A 19634-nucleotide genomic window follows, 5' to 3' on the forward strand; every position below is an offset into this window, starting at 1 on the left:
CTAAGATATCCCCCTCCCCTAATAACCTCCCGAGGAGTTCCCTGCTCCTGTGCCCCAATAAAGCCAACCACAGTCTGTCCTCCACAGACATCACCAACTTACTGGCTAGCTGAACAGACTACCATCTATGCTGAGACAGTACCGCATACCTCCAGACCTAGAGATATATGGAGGCCTCTTCAGGGGTATCTACTATCACAACCTTCTGCAGATGCGCATCCTACTCCAATCGCAGTTCCTTGAGTTACAGCGGATGTGCTTTGGAAGCATTTGAGTCGTCCAGGTTGTCGGTTTATCGCGATAGCCCGATCTGGTAGCCTCCTATGTACCTTGGGTTGTCAACGGAAGATATATCTATCTGTCCTTGGGTTTTCACAACTGGCCAAATCTTCTTGATCCTTGTATAATGATGTATTCCACTGTGTCCAGTATATCCCCCTGGCAGTACTGTGAAACTAGAAAGATTGTTCATCGCCTATGTTGTATTTATGGCACCTGGCTGAAGAGATTATTGTGGTACTATTGTGATTCACTGTACATTGCATTGGTATACATTGTTGTGCTTTATGTTAAAACTACAAATAAAGAATTTAAAAAAAAAACTTACTGGCTAACTACAAGACTACCAACGTCAATCCCCCTCCACTCTCCTCTCCTAACAATTCTACTCAATTCACCATTCAGACCATCTCTTCCGTCAGAACTTACCAGCCTCCCTCTCAAGGGGCACCCTCGTTCAAGAATCTAATCCCTATCCCCCTTATCAGCCCAAACACTCCCACCACCAAAACAGTTGCGTCAGAGCTACATTGTATGCTCCACAACTGCAGATCTGCAACCAAACACAAACTGGAAATCTCTGACACTATCACCCACCACAATCTCGACATACTCTTTCTCACTGAGACCTGGTTTAATGACTCCTCTCACACTTTGTTTGATCTTCTGATATCTACCGGCTACTCTATCCTCAGAAACGACAGAACAGACAAGATCTGGGGAGGTGTTGCGATTATCTTCAGAAACTCCCTTCAAATTAAAGCCTTTCCCACCATCTTCTTCCGCACATTCGAATGCCTATCCCTAGAACTTCAAGTTCATCACAGCTCACCCTTCAGGTTCCATGCCATCTACCACCCGCCTGGTAACTGCTCTTCCTTCATGGAGGAACTCACCGACTTCATTAGTGACCAATATTCACAAAGCGACAGGCAGATCTTCCTAGGTGACTTCAATCTCCACTGAGGCTCTGTGGAAGACTCGGCTGCCAACAAGCTTGCAACCTTTCTCTCAGCTAACGATCTTGTCCAACACTGCTCGGAAATTACACACGCCAAGGGCTCAATTCTGGACCTTGTTATTTCTAAACCAGACCAGCTTACCATTGCTCCCCCTATCCATGTAGACTGGTCAGACCATTTCCTCATTCCCTTCCGTTTTCACCTCTCCCACATTATAACTCTCGGCCAACCTAAAAGGGCTTCTACCTGGTTCCGCAACACTAAAAACATTGATCTTGAGACTCTGTGTGCTTCTGCTATGCGTTCACTTCCTACTCTAGACCCTAACGCGGATGTCAACAATCTCACTCCCCATTGCCTCTCAATCCTTGCAGTCGAAATCGACAATGTCGCTCCATTCCAAAGCAAAAGGAAAAGACCCACCCCCTCAGCACCTTGGTTCAATAAAGCTCTCTATGATGAAAGGAAAAACCTTAGAATCTTGGAGAAACATTGGAGACAATCTCTTTCCACCTCCAATCTCTCTCTTTTACGATCAGCAAGATCCAAATACCACAAGCACATCTTCCATGAAAAAGCATCACATTTCAGATCCCTCCTCGAATCAGCTAAAAACAGACCCAAAAAACTTTTCGACCTCATCAAAAACCCAAACTGTTCTCCCCAAACCATCAAACCTGAGGATGCTTCGAAGAAAGCAACTGAATTCGCTATATTCTTTGATGAAAAGGTCAAATCACTGGTGGATCAGGTCACCCACCCTACCCCCATTGAGGAGCAAAAATCCTTGGCAGAACTTTGCCGCCATCTCGGAAGATGACCTCCTCAAATGCATTCTCGAAACCATACCCTCCAACCATTCTTCTGACCCCATACCTAGTGTCATCGTCATTGATTTCTATACCAATACTCTCTCTTATTGGACCAGGCTAGTTAATCTCTTCCTCAGTCAAGGATCCCTCCCAGCTGTCCTCAAAATAGGACAGGTTACCCCCCTTCTAAAACAAACCTCCGCAGATGCAAACAACCTCAATAACTTCCGCCCCATCACCAATCTCCCTTTTCTTTCAAAGATCACAGAAAAATGTGTTGCAAAACAACTTTCCCAACACATTATGGACAATAATCTCCTTGACGTGTTCCAGTCTGGCTTTATTCAAAATTGCAGCACTGAAACATCCCTGCTGCGAGTGATCGATGATGCGCTGCATATACTCGATTCGGGGGAATCGTGCCTTCTGATTCTTCTTGACCTATCTGCAGCCTTTGACACTATTAATCACTATTAATCACAACACCCTCCTTAACACTCTTCAACAGAGAATGGGTGTGGAAGGCACAGTGCTTGAATGGTTTGCATCATTCCTCTCGGACAGATCCCAAATGATCAAGATTGCTAACAGTCTCTCGTCTCCACTGGTGATTGGTCAAGGCGTCCCTCAAGGTTCCATCCTTGCACCCACTCTGTTTAATCTCTATCTGGAACCATTAGGGAACCTCCTATGCAAATCTGGAATCCTCTACCATCTCTATGCAGATGACACCCAAATCTACCTCAAGGTGTCTTTCTCTCAAGATCTCTCACTACTCAACTCTACTCTCAACTCTATTCACAACTGGATGTTAGTTCACCAACTCATTCTCAATCCCTCCAAAACTGAATTCCTCCTCCTTTCTACCTCTCTCTCCCCGCCTCCTGTTCAATCCTGGATGGATCAGCTGAATTTACTCAACAGTAAACCCATCATTGTCGACTGCGCTAAATCCCTAGGTGTCATACTTGACAAAAGACTCAACCTAATCTCACACATCAATTCCATTGCCAAGAACGCACGTTATCAGCTGCGCCTTCTGTGGGGGATTCGTCAGTTCTTCCCGGAGAAAGACCTAAAAACCTTGGTCCAATCGCTAGTTCTCTCTAGACTGGATTATTGTAATTCTCTTCTGACTGACCTTCCCAAATCTCACCTCTCCCCCCTTAAATCCGTCCTCCATTCAGCAGCTCGCTTCATTTCAGGGTCTAAACGAAGTGACCACATCACTCCTATCCTGTCCTCTCTCCGATGGCTTCCCATCGAGGCTAAAGCTATTTACAAAACGGCTTGCATCACCCACAAAGCCTTGCACTCTTCCTCCCCTCGCTATCTGGCGAATAAACTGAAATTGTCCGGAGGCCTGAGACCTTCTCGGAATGCGGAAAAGTTCCTGCTTGAGCCCCCCTCCTTCAAAAGGGAAAAATTGATGGCTCAATCGTTCTCAGGTAATGCGGTGAGAATCTGGAACTCGCTTCCTCCTTTGCTCCGTGCCACCACCTCCATCTGGATCTTCAAAGTGGACCTCAAATCTCTTATATTCCAAAGACACTTTCAGAACTAATTCCTTCATTCTCAGACCCCGCCAGGAAGTTCGTTAGTCATTGTAAATTTGTTATATTTAATTATTTTTTGTACATTCCTTGCTTGCTGTGTTTGATATTGTGTTCCTCTTGCCTGCAGTGTTTGATTCTGTGTCCTGCTATTTTTGTACGTTCTATTTTGTAACATTTCTCTCATGTAACGTAACTGCTTCTATTGTACAGCGCTCTGACACCTTCGGGTAAAGTCCGCGCTTTATAAAAATGCATAAATAAATAAATACGCATTAGAACAATAATAGCTAGAAAGCGAAATTCATATTCACGTTTTAATATCATGGAAGTTGACTGCTAAAAATCACGCATTTAGTTAAAAGATTGTCAATTAACGCTTGCGGATGATTTTAGTAGTTTATGTCAGGTCCCTTTTTTGTGTTTACTCATGTCCTGTTTTTATTTCTATGACGCAGTTAAACGTCGGTGTCGCACAGTAAGATGCAAAGTACGTCTGTCCTGCCTCCGGGCACGGATTTGGGAAGCCGTGGTGAAGCTCCGCCTAACGACGCCTTTGATTGGCAACTTCTTAGCCAATCGGAGAGCTAGAACTGGTCGCCCTGCACAGGAGCAACAAGCGGCTACAGTGATCTCCCAGCCCGGCTGGGAAGCGAGTGAAGTTCTCAGGAGGCGCCTGGAAGTTCATAAGCGGCGACGTAGTTGTAACGCAGAATAGACAAGGACCAGGGCGTAGGCATGGCTGAGTTGCGGCCCACTCCCGCTGCTGGGACCCCTTCGTTACCCTTCAACCCGCTGGTACCCCCCGGCCTCCAGGCCATCTACGGGGAGTGCCGCCGCCTGTACCCTGAGCAGCCCAACCCGCTCCAGGTCACCGCCATCGTCAAGTACTGGTGAGGAGAGAGAAAGCGGGCTGCACTACCCACAGATCAAGTCTTATTGAGGGGTATATGCCCGGGTGGGAGGGGGCACAGTGTGCTGGGAGGGTGAGTGTAAGTGCACTGAAAGTACATGTAACAGTGCTCAGGACGTACACATTGTGAGTGATGAGCAGTGTAAAAATGAAGATCTCGAGTGTATGAAGCCTTCCGCACTGTTACCCATATAGGTATATTTAAGTATAAGGAGATGATATATACTTTTGGATGGGTATGCCCGTAACCCATTAAACAGCTCATTGAGTTTTTTAAGCATTGTGACTAAGGCTGACCTGTTGCTTTAAAATGGCAAATGTGTGTATGTTATAAAATTTAATGTATGTCGTAATTAGTTGTTCACTGATATGTTGGTTTAAATGATGAATATATGCACCTTTGTGTCATAATCCTTAATTTATTTCGTGCTAGCATCCTGTGTTACATATAGAGCGATGTGTCTGAGGGCTCCTTCTTCCCTGAGAGAGGTGTCGGGTGAAATTATCAGATAACTAATATTTTCAGACCGGAGTTTTTCCTTTTACAAATTCTTGTCGTCGGTTGTGTTTGTCCAGTAGGTTCAATTGATTTGATGCAAGACCACAGCTTCCAACATGTGATTACTTCACAGCAGTTTTGTTTAGAGGGCAAAATTTGCTACATTTAATACATGGGGTGGGGTTAGTATGTTGTAACGAGAAGTAATGTTGCTTTTGGCACAAGGGGGATGATTGTCACAGTCAGACCCACCCCTTTTGCTTTAGGAATCCCCTTTTCTCCTTTCTTTCTTTTTCTTTGTTATTCTTTCTTTACAGTTTTGCTAGAGTACTTCTGTTGGATGTAATGGAGCTTTCTATCCAAATGGCCGATTAAACGGATTGTGCCTATGTGAGTCCCTAAGTAAAAGGGCACTAGGCTATAAAGGAAACCTGCACAAGACAAGATTTTACGTCCAATCCATGAAGGTTTACTTCAGTTTTTAAAATAAGTACAGAAAATGGAAAGGCAACTAGTTAGTCAGTTTAAATTATCACCAATGTATATCACATGTCGATAGTATTAGCAAGAGGTCTGACATAAATGTTTGCCTCCAAAGAATAAGCAAAAACCTCATGGAAATATTCTAAAGTCAAATCACAATCTGTCATAACGACTGCTTAGTAAGCATAACCCAAAAAAAATGAGAATGAACGTTGATCTTTAATAATCTGCTCTTAAAGATGCATGCATTTTGGGACAGGAATGTCCCCCTGCAGGGTAAATGGGAGTGTACTCCTGCACGCATGACTGAATGTGAAACCAGTATCCTGACTACGTTTACCCTAGCATGTGCGAAGAGTGCTCAATCAGGATTTGTATGATGTGGCTAATCACCTGAGAGGGTATCTGGGTGCTGGGAGTGATGCTGCAGGGGGGCTCAGTCGAACATCCTGGTCTTGAGTGCTTTTCTGAATTCCAGCAGAGAGGGTGTGGGTGGTCCATAGGTGAAGAGGGATGTTGTTTCAGGACTTTAATGCATGGTAGGAGAAGGAGCGTCCTCCACTGTTAATGTAAGAGGTGTGGGCAAGGCAGAGGGAGGTGAAGCGCAGGTGTCTGGAGGGAAGATGGAAGGTCAGTCGATGGTTGATTTACGCTGGTCCCTGGTTGTTGAGGGCTTTGAAGGTGTGGATCAGCATCTTGAACTGGCATCTCTAATGAATGGGGGGGGCCAGTGGAGCATCTTGAGGCGGGGTGATGTGGGTCTATTTAGAAAGGTCAGGGATGAGTCTAGCTGCTGAATTCTGCATGATCTAAAGGCTCTTCAGGAAGTGTGAGGTGATTCCATCATAGAGTGCGTTGCTGTAGTCCAGCCTCCTGGTGACTAGGGCTTGAATGATGGTACGTCTGGTTTAGATGGGGATTCACTTAAAGATCTTGCAGAGGGCGAGGAAGCAAGCGTAAGAGACTGACTGCATTGATCTTTTTTTTTTTCATGGTGACCTTGCTGCTCAGTATGATGCCACGGTTGCGGGCATAGTCGGTCGGAGTGGGTGATGGTCCTAGTTCAGGGAGTGCGCCAGGGGTCGGTCCATGGGGAGGTTTTTCCGAAGATAAGCACCTCCGTCTTGTCTGTGTGGAGTTATGGGCAGTTATTTCTCATCCAGTTGGCGATGTCTATCATGCACCTGTGGAAGTTAGTCTTGAGTGTCGGAGGGGTCTCCTGAACATGAGAGGATGAGTTGGGTATTGTCGGCATTGGATATGATGTTCAGTACGTGCAATTTTACGACTTTGGCTGAGTGAGTCATGTAGGTGTTGAACGGGGTAGGACTGAAGGACGAACCTTGAGGAATGCTGCAGATGTTGTTCTTGGGTTCTGAGGTGAAGGGTGGGAGATGTATTATCTGAGTTCTACCAGTGAGAAAAGAGGCTATCCAAGAGCATCTCTTTGGATTCTGATGTGGTAAAGCCTTTTGATGAAGGTATGGTATGAAACTGTTGAATGCTGCTGAGAGGTTAATAAGGATCAGGGCACCGTTCTTCCTTGCTCGAGGAGGGATCCGATGTTGTCTGTGGCTGCAGTCGGAGTGGATTCAAGGCTGTGGTTGGTGTGGAATCTGGATTAGAAGGTGTCCAGAAGGTTGTTGTTTTCCAGGTGTTCTGTGATTTGGTGGTTGATGGCCTTCTCGAGGACTTTGTTAGGGAAAGGGAGCAGAGAAATGGGGCTGCAAGTTTTGAGTTTGTTGGAGTCGGAGGACAGCGGAGACCCTTGCCTATCCATGGCAATGTAAGAAACTGCTCCATGACCTGGAGGGGGTGAACAAAGCATGCCTTTGTGATTGGCATTAAACTACTGTCCATGCTCCACGTTCATCACATAATCAGACCAGAGGCTGCAAGTGCTTTCCATGGATACTAATCTGAACTTAGCAAACATAAGGAGATGATGGACGGAGCGCAGAAACTTTTCAGACACTCACCCCCAGTCACAGATCTGGGTTGAATCCATCATTGTGCTTAAGCTCACTTTGCCACCCCAGTTCAGATCCAGCCATATGCAAATCAGTCTTTACCCTATTCCTCATGGTAACAGTCCAGTCCGAACTGCCAAGACAGGTCTTCCCTGACCGGAAACAAGCCACCATTCCCCCTTTGCCTCTGGATTCAAGTTAGCTTGGCTGATAAGGGGTGTTACCCCAAAACCGGTCCTATGACCCTACTATAGGGTATACTCACACCTCCACTCACATACAACTCTTTTTCTGGTCCTGAAGAAACACCAGGGATCTCTGTCTGAGACAAATAAGGGCGCAAAACGTGTTGACCCAATATCTACAAAACATTTTCCACTCATATCCACATTTGAGTACCTAGGATCATTATCACCCACTAGTAGCACCAACCACCTGGTTTTTAATTTTGATAGAGCAATCCACCCGTTAAAGTGATCTAGCATTGATACCATCTAGTCAATTTTAGATTTACTCACTTCCCCATGAACACTCCCTCACATGCATCATTCGGCGAGAATATAAAAAAGATCTCCGCTAAAGTAACCCTTTGGGGGATGCGTAGGACATTGCAGCTCCGGCCTGATGAGGAGCAACTACCCTATGATGGAGCATGACATCTCTTGAGATATGTGAGGGCAGCAAGCAAGAGTTGCTGACTCTCCTATCTATATCCTAGATCATCCCCCTCCTTTTCCTTCAGGAACAGTGACCCCTCGATTTGGAGAAATATTTGCTGCCCCAACATGATCAAAAAGCTGGCACAACCAGATTCTATCAATTGACATTTGATGGGATTTTATAATATACTCATCATAGGGACAGGCTGGTTTAGCATTCCACTTCTCTGGTTTAAAGAAAAAAATCCCCTTTTCCCATTTAGTGCCAGTGGAGTGACAAGTTATGGCAGTGTTCTCTTTAAAGCAGACCCGCCTGTGATAACTTCTCTGATTAGGCTACCTTTCTGATTATACCAGACTATGAACTTACCAGCACTCTATCTGTGTCACATCTTTGAATACGCAAAGGCTGTGCATATGTAGAGGCTCTGTTAATAAATGAGATCTGTTTAGGCCAGCTTTCTGATCATGTTGGGACACGAAATATGGCAGTACTTTCTTTATGCAAGAATCTTTTTATAGCAGAGCTCAGAACATATTTAGTTTCTTAGAAAGTGACTTGTGAATTGCACTTGGAAATGCACTTTTTATTTTAGAAGTTTTACTTTTAGGCATTCCTTTGACTTCACAAGTGTTACTGTAAATAAACAAAGATTTTTGTTGCCGCCCATAGCCTAGGTTGTTTACTGTGCATCAACGACACCTCTCACAGTCTAACTGTCTTCACTTGATCCCGTTGTGTAATTCTTGGGCAAACACTTTGTCTTACTCTGCCTCCCTGGTTGCCATAATTGTGAGCATATACTTGGCACTACATAAGTGAGTAGGCATTTACACTTTACAATTAGATGACCTTTGGACAGTCAGTGTCAAAATGTTATGGGTCCGATTCTCAAGGCTATTTAGGTGTTTGCACATGTTCAAATGTTGGTTTTGTGCTCAAAGGATTTACAAAGGATGAAGGCTTTTTTGTATGACAAGACTACTCACATAGACTATAAGAAGGTTGGAGTTGGTAGTTCATGGCTAGAATGCCCTGAAAGTTTGTGCTTAATGACAGACTTGCATACTCGAGGATGGATATTCACCAGTTCCTCTCAGACCTGCCTTGGACATTGTCATTAATTGACTGCTGATAATGGTAGTAGTAAAACGTTTTCCTGGGTCGGTGTAGAGAAGTGTTTCCCCATCGGAGAAAATATTTTACTTACTAAAAGATTTTTCTTCAGGGTCAATTTGCTCTTAGTATGCATATTTTCGCATGAGTAAACATAGGTTTGTATATTTGCTCATGCAAAAATGGAATTCAGAAATGATTGCTTGGAATTTGCCTGGAAAAATAAGTCTGCTGCATGTTTTCAGACCTACTGTGTATACACTGTTGAATTCTTGACAGTTGTGAATCTGCACCCTGTGAATTTGAGTCAGTTGTAATTCCTGCAACATTAGGAGGTCCTAGACTTGCAGGTGCCCTTTTGTGATTTTGTTTATGAATATGGTTCCTAACTTATTAATTTTCATATGTTTATATGTTGCCTATAAATGGCTTGTTGATTTATTTTATTTTTTTAAATATTGGCAGGGATCATGAATCAAACATGTTTTATTAAAATGATGCTTTAGAGATACCGCAAATAATATTGCACTATAGTTTAGTAAAACTGTCCCCCTTTTTCAAGTTGTAAATACTTTTTGGGAAGATTTCATTTCACAAGTGAACAAATTGCATAACGGTTTAGCACAGGTATCTGCACCCATGATCCATTTTTTTTTTTCTCTCCAAGTCGGGAATATTTTTGGGTATATTGTGATTGAATACAAACAACAAGTCTCTGTTATCAATGAGCATTCTCCGAGTATTATGAACAGCCACAAATAGCTATATTTTTCAAACATGTTTAAGCGTTTTTACATTATAACCACTTTCAGGAAAGCTAGTTGATCATTCAGTTCACTTTATTTCCTATGAATGCGTAGCCTAGCAATATAAGGTTTGTGTTTATTCAATCATTTATACACGTATGAACATCTTGCAAATTGAGACACATCTTGCCTTAGAAGCCGAAAACCTATCCCCTTTCCCACACCATACTGTTGCACTACAAATTGGGAGCCAATGGGTTTGTTCTGTAGAGGGTTGGGTATACGTGTCCAGTGGTCAAAATAATGAGGATCAAAAAGATTTGTTGTCCTTGACACAAAACGCCATGTCCTTGGCTTTGGGTGTTGGGTATTTTCCTGCACCTGTAAAGTATGTAAAAGTAAGTTTATAGAGAGATTGTCTGCATACATTGCCTGTCTTTACTGTGTATAATTTGAGTGAACATGATTGCACAAGTGCTTAATATTATCTGGCAGTGCATAGAAAAACTTTGCACTGGTGAAGGCGAGCTTAAATGAGTCCATCTTCTAAGGTATGCTGTTGCCAGATTTGATCGTTAAAGTTTGATGTGTGTTCACTGCTCTCTAAACCCAGAATGTATATTCTCATTCTTTATTTAGCGATTATCTGCACTGTGGGGTTCTGACCAGAAGGGGTATTCTGCACCGTGAAAGTTTTGTCTGTGTAATGAACATTTTTTAGCTTGTGTTGCTCTAGGTTTATCTCAAATCTGCCCATTGTAGTACTTTTTTAAAATACTTTTTTGGAAGTCTTTAAGCAGTCTCCTGTCTACGATTATCTCTTCTGCTCTTCTGGCTGTTTTGTCATGTAGGCCTGTTAGATTGCATTCAGTTGGCTCTTTGGAAGATTTTGATATTTGGCCTTTGAGCAACGGGGAGTGAGTGGCGCGGGGTTCATATTTTACAGTAAAAATTGTGAGAATGGATTGTGTAGAGGGTTATGGAGGCTACATACATGTGGAAGAGATGAGCCGTGAGAAGTTATTTTCAATATGGCAGTTGTTGAAGCTTTGGTTATTGCATTTTAGTCTAGGAGGAAAATTAAGATTACATGAAAAGGAGCCAGCTGTGAAGAAATAAGGGCGATGTTATGGAGTGGATGCCTCAGGTGGTGGTGTTGCTGCCAATAAAGACGTTTGAATTGGTTTGGGTTGTTTGGTGTTGCCGATAGAAATTACTGGCTGCTGTATGGTTTTTTAAGTCTTACAGAAGATTGAGATTTGTGAATTTATGGAGAAGAGATTCCAGTCGTGAGGCTGCTGAAATATTGGTTGCAGTGTTTATGATGAGAGATGCTCCGGAAGAGCACGCGAGCAGATACAAAATCCCTGAAAGATGGCAGTGTTGTGAAAAACTAAACTACGTGAACGGACAAGTCCTAGATTTGTTGAGCAATCTGATTGTTTTGATTGGAGCTCTTCCAACTTTTATATTTTTGATGGCAGTACGTTGCGTGTTTCTAAACTTACAAACAAACTAGGTGTTCTAATTCGCATTAGTACCATCGTTTTTTGTTATATTCCCATTTACCCATACAATGCATTATAATATGTTAATCCAAAGAGACTTATTGTGGCTTCAAAACTGTGAATTCATTCTTTGTAGCGTAATAGATTTCAAAATCACAAAGCTCAGTCTTTGAAAGTAAGTCTTTGAAAGTAACAGTGTAACATTTGATTTTCACTTATGGTTGTATGTGAACTTGCCAGTGACCTGCAGTAGACCGAATGTTTTGGGGGATTGACAAGGTGGTCATTTTGTTGATTAAAATAAGGGGTGGCTGTTCCAGTTTGATTAGTTTCATTGAGGCGTGGTGTGCTCCTCAAAGTAATACTAAGGATGTGACTTGAAGTTGCATTGCTATAAGTAAGGGTTTAAGTTATTGGTTATTGTCAGTGTAGTGCAAGTTTATAACTTGGACCAAGTATTATAAAATGTATACATAGTGAGCATTTAGGGATGGATCAGAACATGAACATTGTGATTTGCCACTACGCTGGTGCAGTAAAAGTTAATAGGTAAGTATAATTTAACAAGAAGACATTAATCTCCAGTCGTTCTCATTCTGAAGAGTTTTATTTATAGATTTGACAGCAAAGTGGTAATTGACACTTCTGTGAATTTAAAGTGCCCATTTCAATTAGAACCAGCATTGGCAAAGCCAAATGGTCCTGCCTTGGCACATATTGGCTTTGCCAATGATTTTTAGAGAAGCTGTCCAGCGTCCCCGATTCTGTGCATTATGACTAAAGAAGATTTTTTAAAAAAAAGACTATAATGCAGCTGCCCGCGTCATTTTGTATGCGGACGTGTACACAATGATGGCCATTTTTTCTTTTTATTTACAAATATGAGTTTGATCTGAAAAGAAAAAGGGGAAAAGTTTGTAATTTTTATTTTTTTTTTAAAGCGAAGGGGTAGAAGCAACCCTGGGTGCTTAGATGGGGCAGGCAAAACAGGGGCATAGTTGGGGGGGGGGGGGGGAGCAGAGAAAATCAAATAGGTGAGAGGTCAAGTGGAGGTGGTAGGGAGAAGAACACGGGTGAGAAACTAAAGTGGATGTTAAATTCCTAAGGGCAAGCACATCAGAAGTGGGGACAGTCCTAGGGGTGAAAAAGAGCAAGACGGAATGTAGTGGTGGAAAGAAAAGTACAGTAGGGAGAAAATGCAATAGGTCTCGGCTTTCATTAAGTTAAAGCCATTTGCTTTGCTATACGATACCATTAGCAAAGCAAATGGCATTAACTTAATCGAAGGTGAGACCTATTGCATTTTCAATGCTTGTTTTGTTAGGCACGGGGAGATTAAATGACTTGCCAAGAATCCCAGAATGTTGAGCGACATGGGCGAGACTCGAACCTGGTTCCCCAGCTTCGAGGTCACCCGCTATAGCCGTACGGCTACATCCTCTCTCCTGATACGTGATAGAAAGGATGAAATGGAGAAACAAATCTGTGCCTGCTTGGTGGTGTGGTTAATCTCATCAGGCTGCTAACTCTGCTCGCAGCACGTGCTCTTTTCCTTTTATTTTGTTGCAGTGGCACAACATTAATCAATCAAATGTAAAACCGACTTGGGCTCTCAGCCCAACTCGATGAATTATTTACGTGGATTTAAAACGTGAGTTTGCTTTCACATTTTAATATTTTTGATATGTCACCAGGCACAGCTTAGTTCCAACTGGGCAATTCGACTGGGAGATAGTACATGTACAGCCATAAGTATAAGTAAGATGTCATGTCGTCTGAGCTCCAGTGACTGCTCTCTGCCCACACTCCCTACAGGCCGCCAAATGCGAGTGGGAATTTACAGGAAAGACACGTTTGAAAACAACTTTATCACAGAACACACACAAAATATAGCGCAGTTCAAATAAAATGGGCAAAACAAGTATTGATAAATCTGAAATGTTAAGAAAATATTGCAAGAAGCCTTAATTATAAAGGGTTTGAACCGAGTTCTGCATGGAGAATGAAAAATGTCCTAGCTATCGTAACGGAAAGTTTCAATTCTATTAAGGACTTGGAGGCGAGGATTATGCCTTCTTTATTCGCTTTAATCAACATAGCAGCGAAACATAACAGAAGACTACATTTCCCATGAACCACAGGGAAAGAATAGTCCGAAAACAAATACATGGTAACAGCCTATCCACATTCGGGAAGCCACTGTCCAATCAGGGGCAATCCAACACAACATAGTCCATCAACAGTGTCCTCTCTTCCTCTTTCAGAGCGCGTAGCAGCACCCATCGTCCCTTCAGGAATCTTCTTTGTGTGTATCCGAGCCTGAGGACAAGAGGAATACATTACCAGAGGAACCACTGTTCTAAAGTTTACAAGGAAGAATACATATACAATGCAGTATAACTGGATTCATAATGCACATTACTGATCCCAACAAGTGATGTTCAAAGCAATTACTTACGGTAGTACGGGGAGGGATCTCCTCCAGGAGTCGAGGGCAGGATAATCCTCGCCTCCGAGTCCTTAATAGAATTGAAACTTTCCGTTACGATAGCTAGGAAATTTTTAATTCTATGTCAGAACTGGAGGCGAGTATTATGCTTGTTCAAACTTGCCCACAACCAAATGCGCCATATTCAGAATCTGTTTGAAATATTAATAAAACCGCTTGAACGTGGAGTCAGATGACCAATCCGCTGCGTTGAGGATATCCTCTAAACTGAAGGCCTTCGAAGCCATTGCACCCCTTGCGGAATGCGCCCCAAATCTGCTAAGTCTGATGCCTGCTTCCTGCATCACCCAGCGAACCCATCTGGCAATAGTGGGTGAGAAAACTGCTTTGAAAGGTTTCCGAAGCGAAATGAGGAGTTGCCTCTCTCCTGGAGGGCGAAATTCTTCTGTCATTTCCTCATATGCTTTGAGGCAACAAACCACACAGAGTTTCGGGGAAACTGCGGGTAGGAGATAAACCTGGAATGGCACTTTGTGAGCCTCAGTAACATGAAAGTCACACCATCAGGGGTAAAGACCCTGCTAGAAATGTCTAAAGCACGCACGTCTGACACATGTCTGCAAGATATCCGGCACAGGAGCATGGCCAATTTAGCAGAAAGCTCCTACCTGGAGAGGAACCTATTCGGTTGCCACAATAAAAAGAGGTTAAGAACCTGATTGACATCCCAGAGCTCGGAGTAGCGAGGCTCCGGAGGCAAGGAAAGACGTATGCCTCTAAACAATCGACAAACCAAGGGGTGCTCCCCCACAGGTGCTCCGTCCACCGGGACGTGGCCAGAAGTTGCAGCCGATCTGAATGTCTTAATTTACCTATAAGCCAAACCCTCAGAGGCCAGCTGAGCCAAATAATTCCCGACCTGAACCAAATCGGCGACCAAGGGATCAAAACCCCGTCGCAGACACCAACGGGGGTCCATCTGCCCCACGCAGACTAGTATCTTTTGACCGTACTGTCCGGCCACGCTTTAGAGATAAGGTTCTCAGCCTCTCGCGAAAGGCCCGGGCTTCCTATCTACCCATGAAATCCGCCATGCCATGAGCCACAAAGAGTTCGTGGACACTAGAGGATGTGGAGTCCCGTCCGGACTCATGAGGAGGGTCGGAAACTGGGAGAGAAGGATTGGAAAATCCCAAGAAAGTTCCAGAAGAATCGGAAACCACACTTGAGACTTCCACAGAGGGGTGATCATGACCAGATCTGCCGTTTGCCTGCGAACTTGCGCCGTTGCCCTCGTGATCATCGCAAAAGGAGGGATCGCATAGCCCAACTCCCCGCTCCAATCTTGGAGGAGTGCATCCGTGGCGGCTGCTAGAGGATCTGGCCGCCAGCTGAAGAACCGCAGAATCTGATGGTCCAGTCTGGACGCAAAGAGGTCCACAGAGAAAGGGCCCAAAGGCCGTTCAGCTGTGCAAAAACTGACTGGTCCAAGCGCCAAAGGCTGGAATCCCGGAAGTGATGGAACTGGAAGTCCGCTTCCACATTGTCTCGGCCCGGGAGATACTTCGCTGTGACTGAGACTTGGCTGTCCAGGCAGTACTGCCGAAAGCTTGCCGCCAGATCCGAGAGAGCCTTTGATCTGGTACCGCCCAGATGATTTATATAACGGACCGCCGAAACGTTGTCCATTTTCAGGAGCACACAAGATTGCACTAAATCCCTCGTCCAACAGCGTACTGCGAAGGACCCTGCCAGAAGTTCCAAGCAATTGATGTCTAACTTTTGTTCTTCAGGTGACCACAACCCTCCTGTAGAGAGGTCCCCGCACCTGGCACCCCAATCGCGCCTGCTGGCATCCGATTCTATCACCATGTCCGGGGTGGAACCGAAGATTGCTCTCCCGTTCCATGCCTCCATGTGGTCCAACCACCATTGAATTTCGGATCTTGCCTCGATGGACAACACTGCCATGTGAGAATACGGATACCCCTTTCGCAGAAAGAAGCCTTTGAGGCGCTGCAGAGCTCTGTAATGGAGGGGACCTGGGAAAATAGCTTGGATTGAGGCTGACAAGAGCCCCACAACCTGTGCCAACTGATGGAGTGGAATCTGTTGCCTGGCACGAACGCGACACAACTCGTGACGGATCTTGGAAACCTTTCTGGCCGGAAGACTGGGAGTGGATAAAGTGGAGTCTATGACGAAACCCAAGAATGTAATGATCTGCGTAGGCTGCAACAATGATTTTTGTCTTGTTTGACAAACCCGAGATCCTGAAGTAGAGACACCGCCATCTGAAGGTGTTGTGTCAGGCGATTGGGACACTCCGCCATCAAGAGCAGATCGTCTAGGTAAACGATGATTCTGACTCCCCTGGACCGCAGGTATTCCACCACTGGTCTGAGCACCTTGGTGAAACACCAGGGGGCCGACGAGAGGCCGAAAGGGAGAGTCGTGAATTCGTACATGCGGTGACCCCAGACGAATTGGAGAAACCGACGATGAGGCGGGAAAATCGGGACCACCAGATAGGCGTCCTTGAGGTCCAAACGGACCATCCAATCGAGGGGTCGTAAAACGTCCCGAAGGAGGTGGATACCCTCCATCTTGAAATGGTGGTAAACCAGCCATTCGTTGAACTCGCTCAAATTTATGATGGGCCTCTTGCCGCCATCGGTTTTGTCGAGCAGAAAAATGTTGCTCAAAAAAACCCCGGGGTGAGGGGAAGTAAGGGTGATAGCGCATTTCCTGATGAGAGAAGCCACTTCTTGTCCACCAGAAGAGCGTCCTGAGCATAGAACTGAATAGAATGGTGTGGGGATCTTTGCACTTGACTCCCGTGAAACCCCTCACGGTTTGCAGCACCCCGGCATCGTGTGTTATTGTCAGCCAAACTTGGAAGCACCCCGCTAACCGCCCCCCCCTATGTTTTGTGGGGAAGTAGGGAGAAGTCTCACCTGGGCTAGAGGCAGCAGCTCCTCCCCGAAATCCTTCCCCCTTCCCCCGCTGTCCATGGGTGGGGTTGAAGTTTCCGAACCGGGTCTGGTCCTGGTACTGTCCGGAGCCTCTCTGGTTGGTCTGGCGTTGCTGCCGAGCGGCCCCGAGAAAAACACGGGACAACACCTTCTTGATTGTAGACTGGGCACGATCCGGTGACGTGAAGGTATTGACAAACTTGCCGAGCTCCTTAACGAAGGGCTCGCCAAACAGACCACCTTGGGCAATAGCGCCTGCCTCCGAGTCCGCCAGGTCCCCTAGCTTTGGATCAATTTTAATAAGGAGGGACCGGCGGCACTCGGTGGAAAGGGCACAGTTAGCGTTGCCCAGGAAAATCACCACACATAGTGCCCATTCTGAAAGGGACTCAGGTGAAATAATGGAACCGGATTCCTTCGCCTCCTCTGCCATATCTAATATTTTTGTAATAGGGCCATGGGCGTCCAGGAGCTTATCCTGGCAAGCCCTCCGTGAATGATCTATCCCCTTCTTGGGATCTCTGATAAACTTTTGGAGAAAGGTACCCATTCGGGGATCAATTTCAGGCGTAAGGGATACCTTACCCTCAAGGGTGGGGCTGGGACACTCCGCCCGAAGGCAGTTGCGAGCCTCTTTTTCAAGAGGGTGCCGGATATGTGCGGCTACGTATGCCGACACTTTATCCGCTGGTGTCCACTCCGAGGACCGCGGGTTGATAATATCGTTGGGGTCCAGCATTTCTGAGGTGTTTGGGGGGTTTTGGGAGGTGCTAGGCAGAGACTGGGAGAGAGGGTCAGTAGGAGGAAGTCCCGGGTCCGAAGGAGTAGGAGGTTGCACGGGCCCAGGGGGGAGAGGGGAGGGACCCCAACAGGGGCTGCAGGGTGACTATCGAGGAATGTCTGTCTAAGGCGATCAAAGGCATCCACACCCGCCTCGCGGGCGGGCTTAGGTGGAGGAGTGCCAAGGGGAACAGAAAGAGAAGCATTTGGTGCTGGGGGGGTGGGGGGGAGGCGCAAGTTGTTGGGGGAGTTGGGCAAAAGCCTGCTGGATCTGATGGAAAAGCCTATCCTCTAACTGAGATATGGCTTGATCCACTGCCCGGTAGATGGAGGTATCCATCGCCTCATAAAAGGCGTTCCCCCCCCCCCCCCAGGGCGTCTCGGTGGGAGGGGGTCTTCCTCCTCTTGATAATCGTCATAGTATTCCATGAGGAGTAATACAGGGAGTATGTGGCAAGATATAACAGTGTTTAACCACTGAGCCAGCCAGGAAGGCCTTAATGAGGGCTGGGTGACAGCCTGTAGTTTTTGTGCGGAATGAACCGCAATTAACCGGGTTCTAGCCCGAGGGACTGAATGCTGGTATGGAACAAATAAGAAATACCCTCTTGTAGCAGGGTCAACTGATCTGGGAACAGTCCCTTGACAAAGGTGCCTTTTTTAACAGCAATACTTGACCTCAGCTAGGCGTTCACTAGAGAACTGGAATACAGGCTCTGCCCTTGTACTACTGGGCCTGGGCACAGAGCGTGAGGCGATAATGGAGCAGTGCGACGCAAAGCCAGTCACCACTGCTCTACACCGTAACTGGCGTTCACCGCAGATCAGGAGCTCTGTTGCAACATGCGTGCGATGTTTGAAACTCTCTGAAGAGAGATCAAACAGCACGGCACGGTCACACAGCCTCCCGTGCCCTCTGGCGGCGGGAGGTCCAAGGAGCGGCACCAGCAGGAGTCCCCTAAGGACGGAAGAACCGTCCTCGCAGCTCTCTCCCCACAGTGCGGCCCACACGCTACCGGAGAAAGAATTAAACAAACGCGCCGCTAGCACGCCCGGAACCGAAATAAACAGTAAACAGCTTGAAGCGTCTCAATCACATTGGGAAAACACCACAGCACAACTGCGCAAAAGCTACAACCAGAGCAATAGCATATACTGAGTGAAATGCACCAGAATAAACATCACAAAGTACAAAATTGGTTAAGAGAAACTGAAGAGTACTTATCTTGCTGCGTAGCAGCGAAGGAAGAGAGGACACTGTTGATGGACTATGTTGGGCTGGATTGCTCCTGATTGGACAGTGGCTTCCCGAATGTGCATTGGCTGTTACCATGTATTTGTTTTCTGACTACTCTTTCCCTGTGGTTCATGGGAAATGTAGTCTTCTGTTATCTGTTTCGCTGCTATGTTGATTAAAGCGTAGAAAGAAGGCATAATCCTCGCCTCCAGTCCTGACCTAGAATGCTTTGTGCTGTCTCTCTTTGTATTTCTCTTGAGGTTTATAAAGTCCTATATGGACCTTTCCAGTTCCTTCCAAAATTGCTTTTGCTCACTGAAGCTGGAGTATTAATGTCTACCTTTCCTCATCCTCTCCAAATTAGTAGCCCTCAATAAGAGGGGTGGTTCTTCTTAAACTGAGCCTTTTTCTCTTTGACACAGAAAGGCTACATATGTAATATATATAGTAAAACACATACGTGCCTAGAGTTGGATCAATGAGGAGCAGAGCTGTATCGACAGCTAAGGGCATCTGATCAGGCACTCTCGGGAGGACAACTCTCGGCACAATCTGTTACTTGATGGCGCCCTGTCCATATGCAAGGTACGCATTCAGTTACTACAAACTCAGCACACGCTGAGGGTGCACACTGCGGACACAGATGTGACACTTAGCTCTGAGATTTTACCCCCCCCACCCCCAAGAAAAAA

The 19634-nt window shown here is 45.5% G+C and overlaps 1 protein-coding gene across 4 annotated transcripts in view; it reads left to right on the forward strand.

Moving 5' to 3' along the window:
* Positions 1-4194: 4194 nt before the first annotated feature.
* Positions 4195-19634, forward strand: part of SUFU (SUFU negative regulator of hedgehog signaling) — a 378216-nt gene continuing 362776 nt past the window's right edge. For all 4 annotated transcript variants that reach the window (XM_085606533.1, XM_085606538.1, XM_085606535.1 and 1 more), the window contains exon 1: positions 4195-4499. In XM_085606533.1, the coding sequence (XP_085462659.1) occupies positions 4345-4499 (155 nt within the window). In that variant the 5' untranslated portion in view covers positions 4195-4344. The remainder of the gene's footprint in view (positions 4500-19634) is intronic.

Source organism: Triturus cristatus, chromosome 1_2, assembly GCF_964204655.1.
Source record: "Triturus cristatus chromosome 1_2, aTriCri1.1, whole genome shotgun sequence".
NCBI classification, from domain to species: Eukaryota; Metazoa; Chordata; class Amphibia; order Caudata; family Salamandridae; genus Triturus; species Triturus cristatus.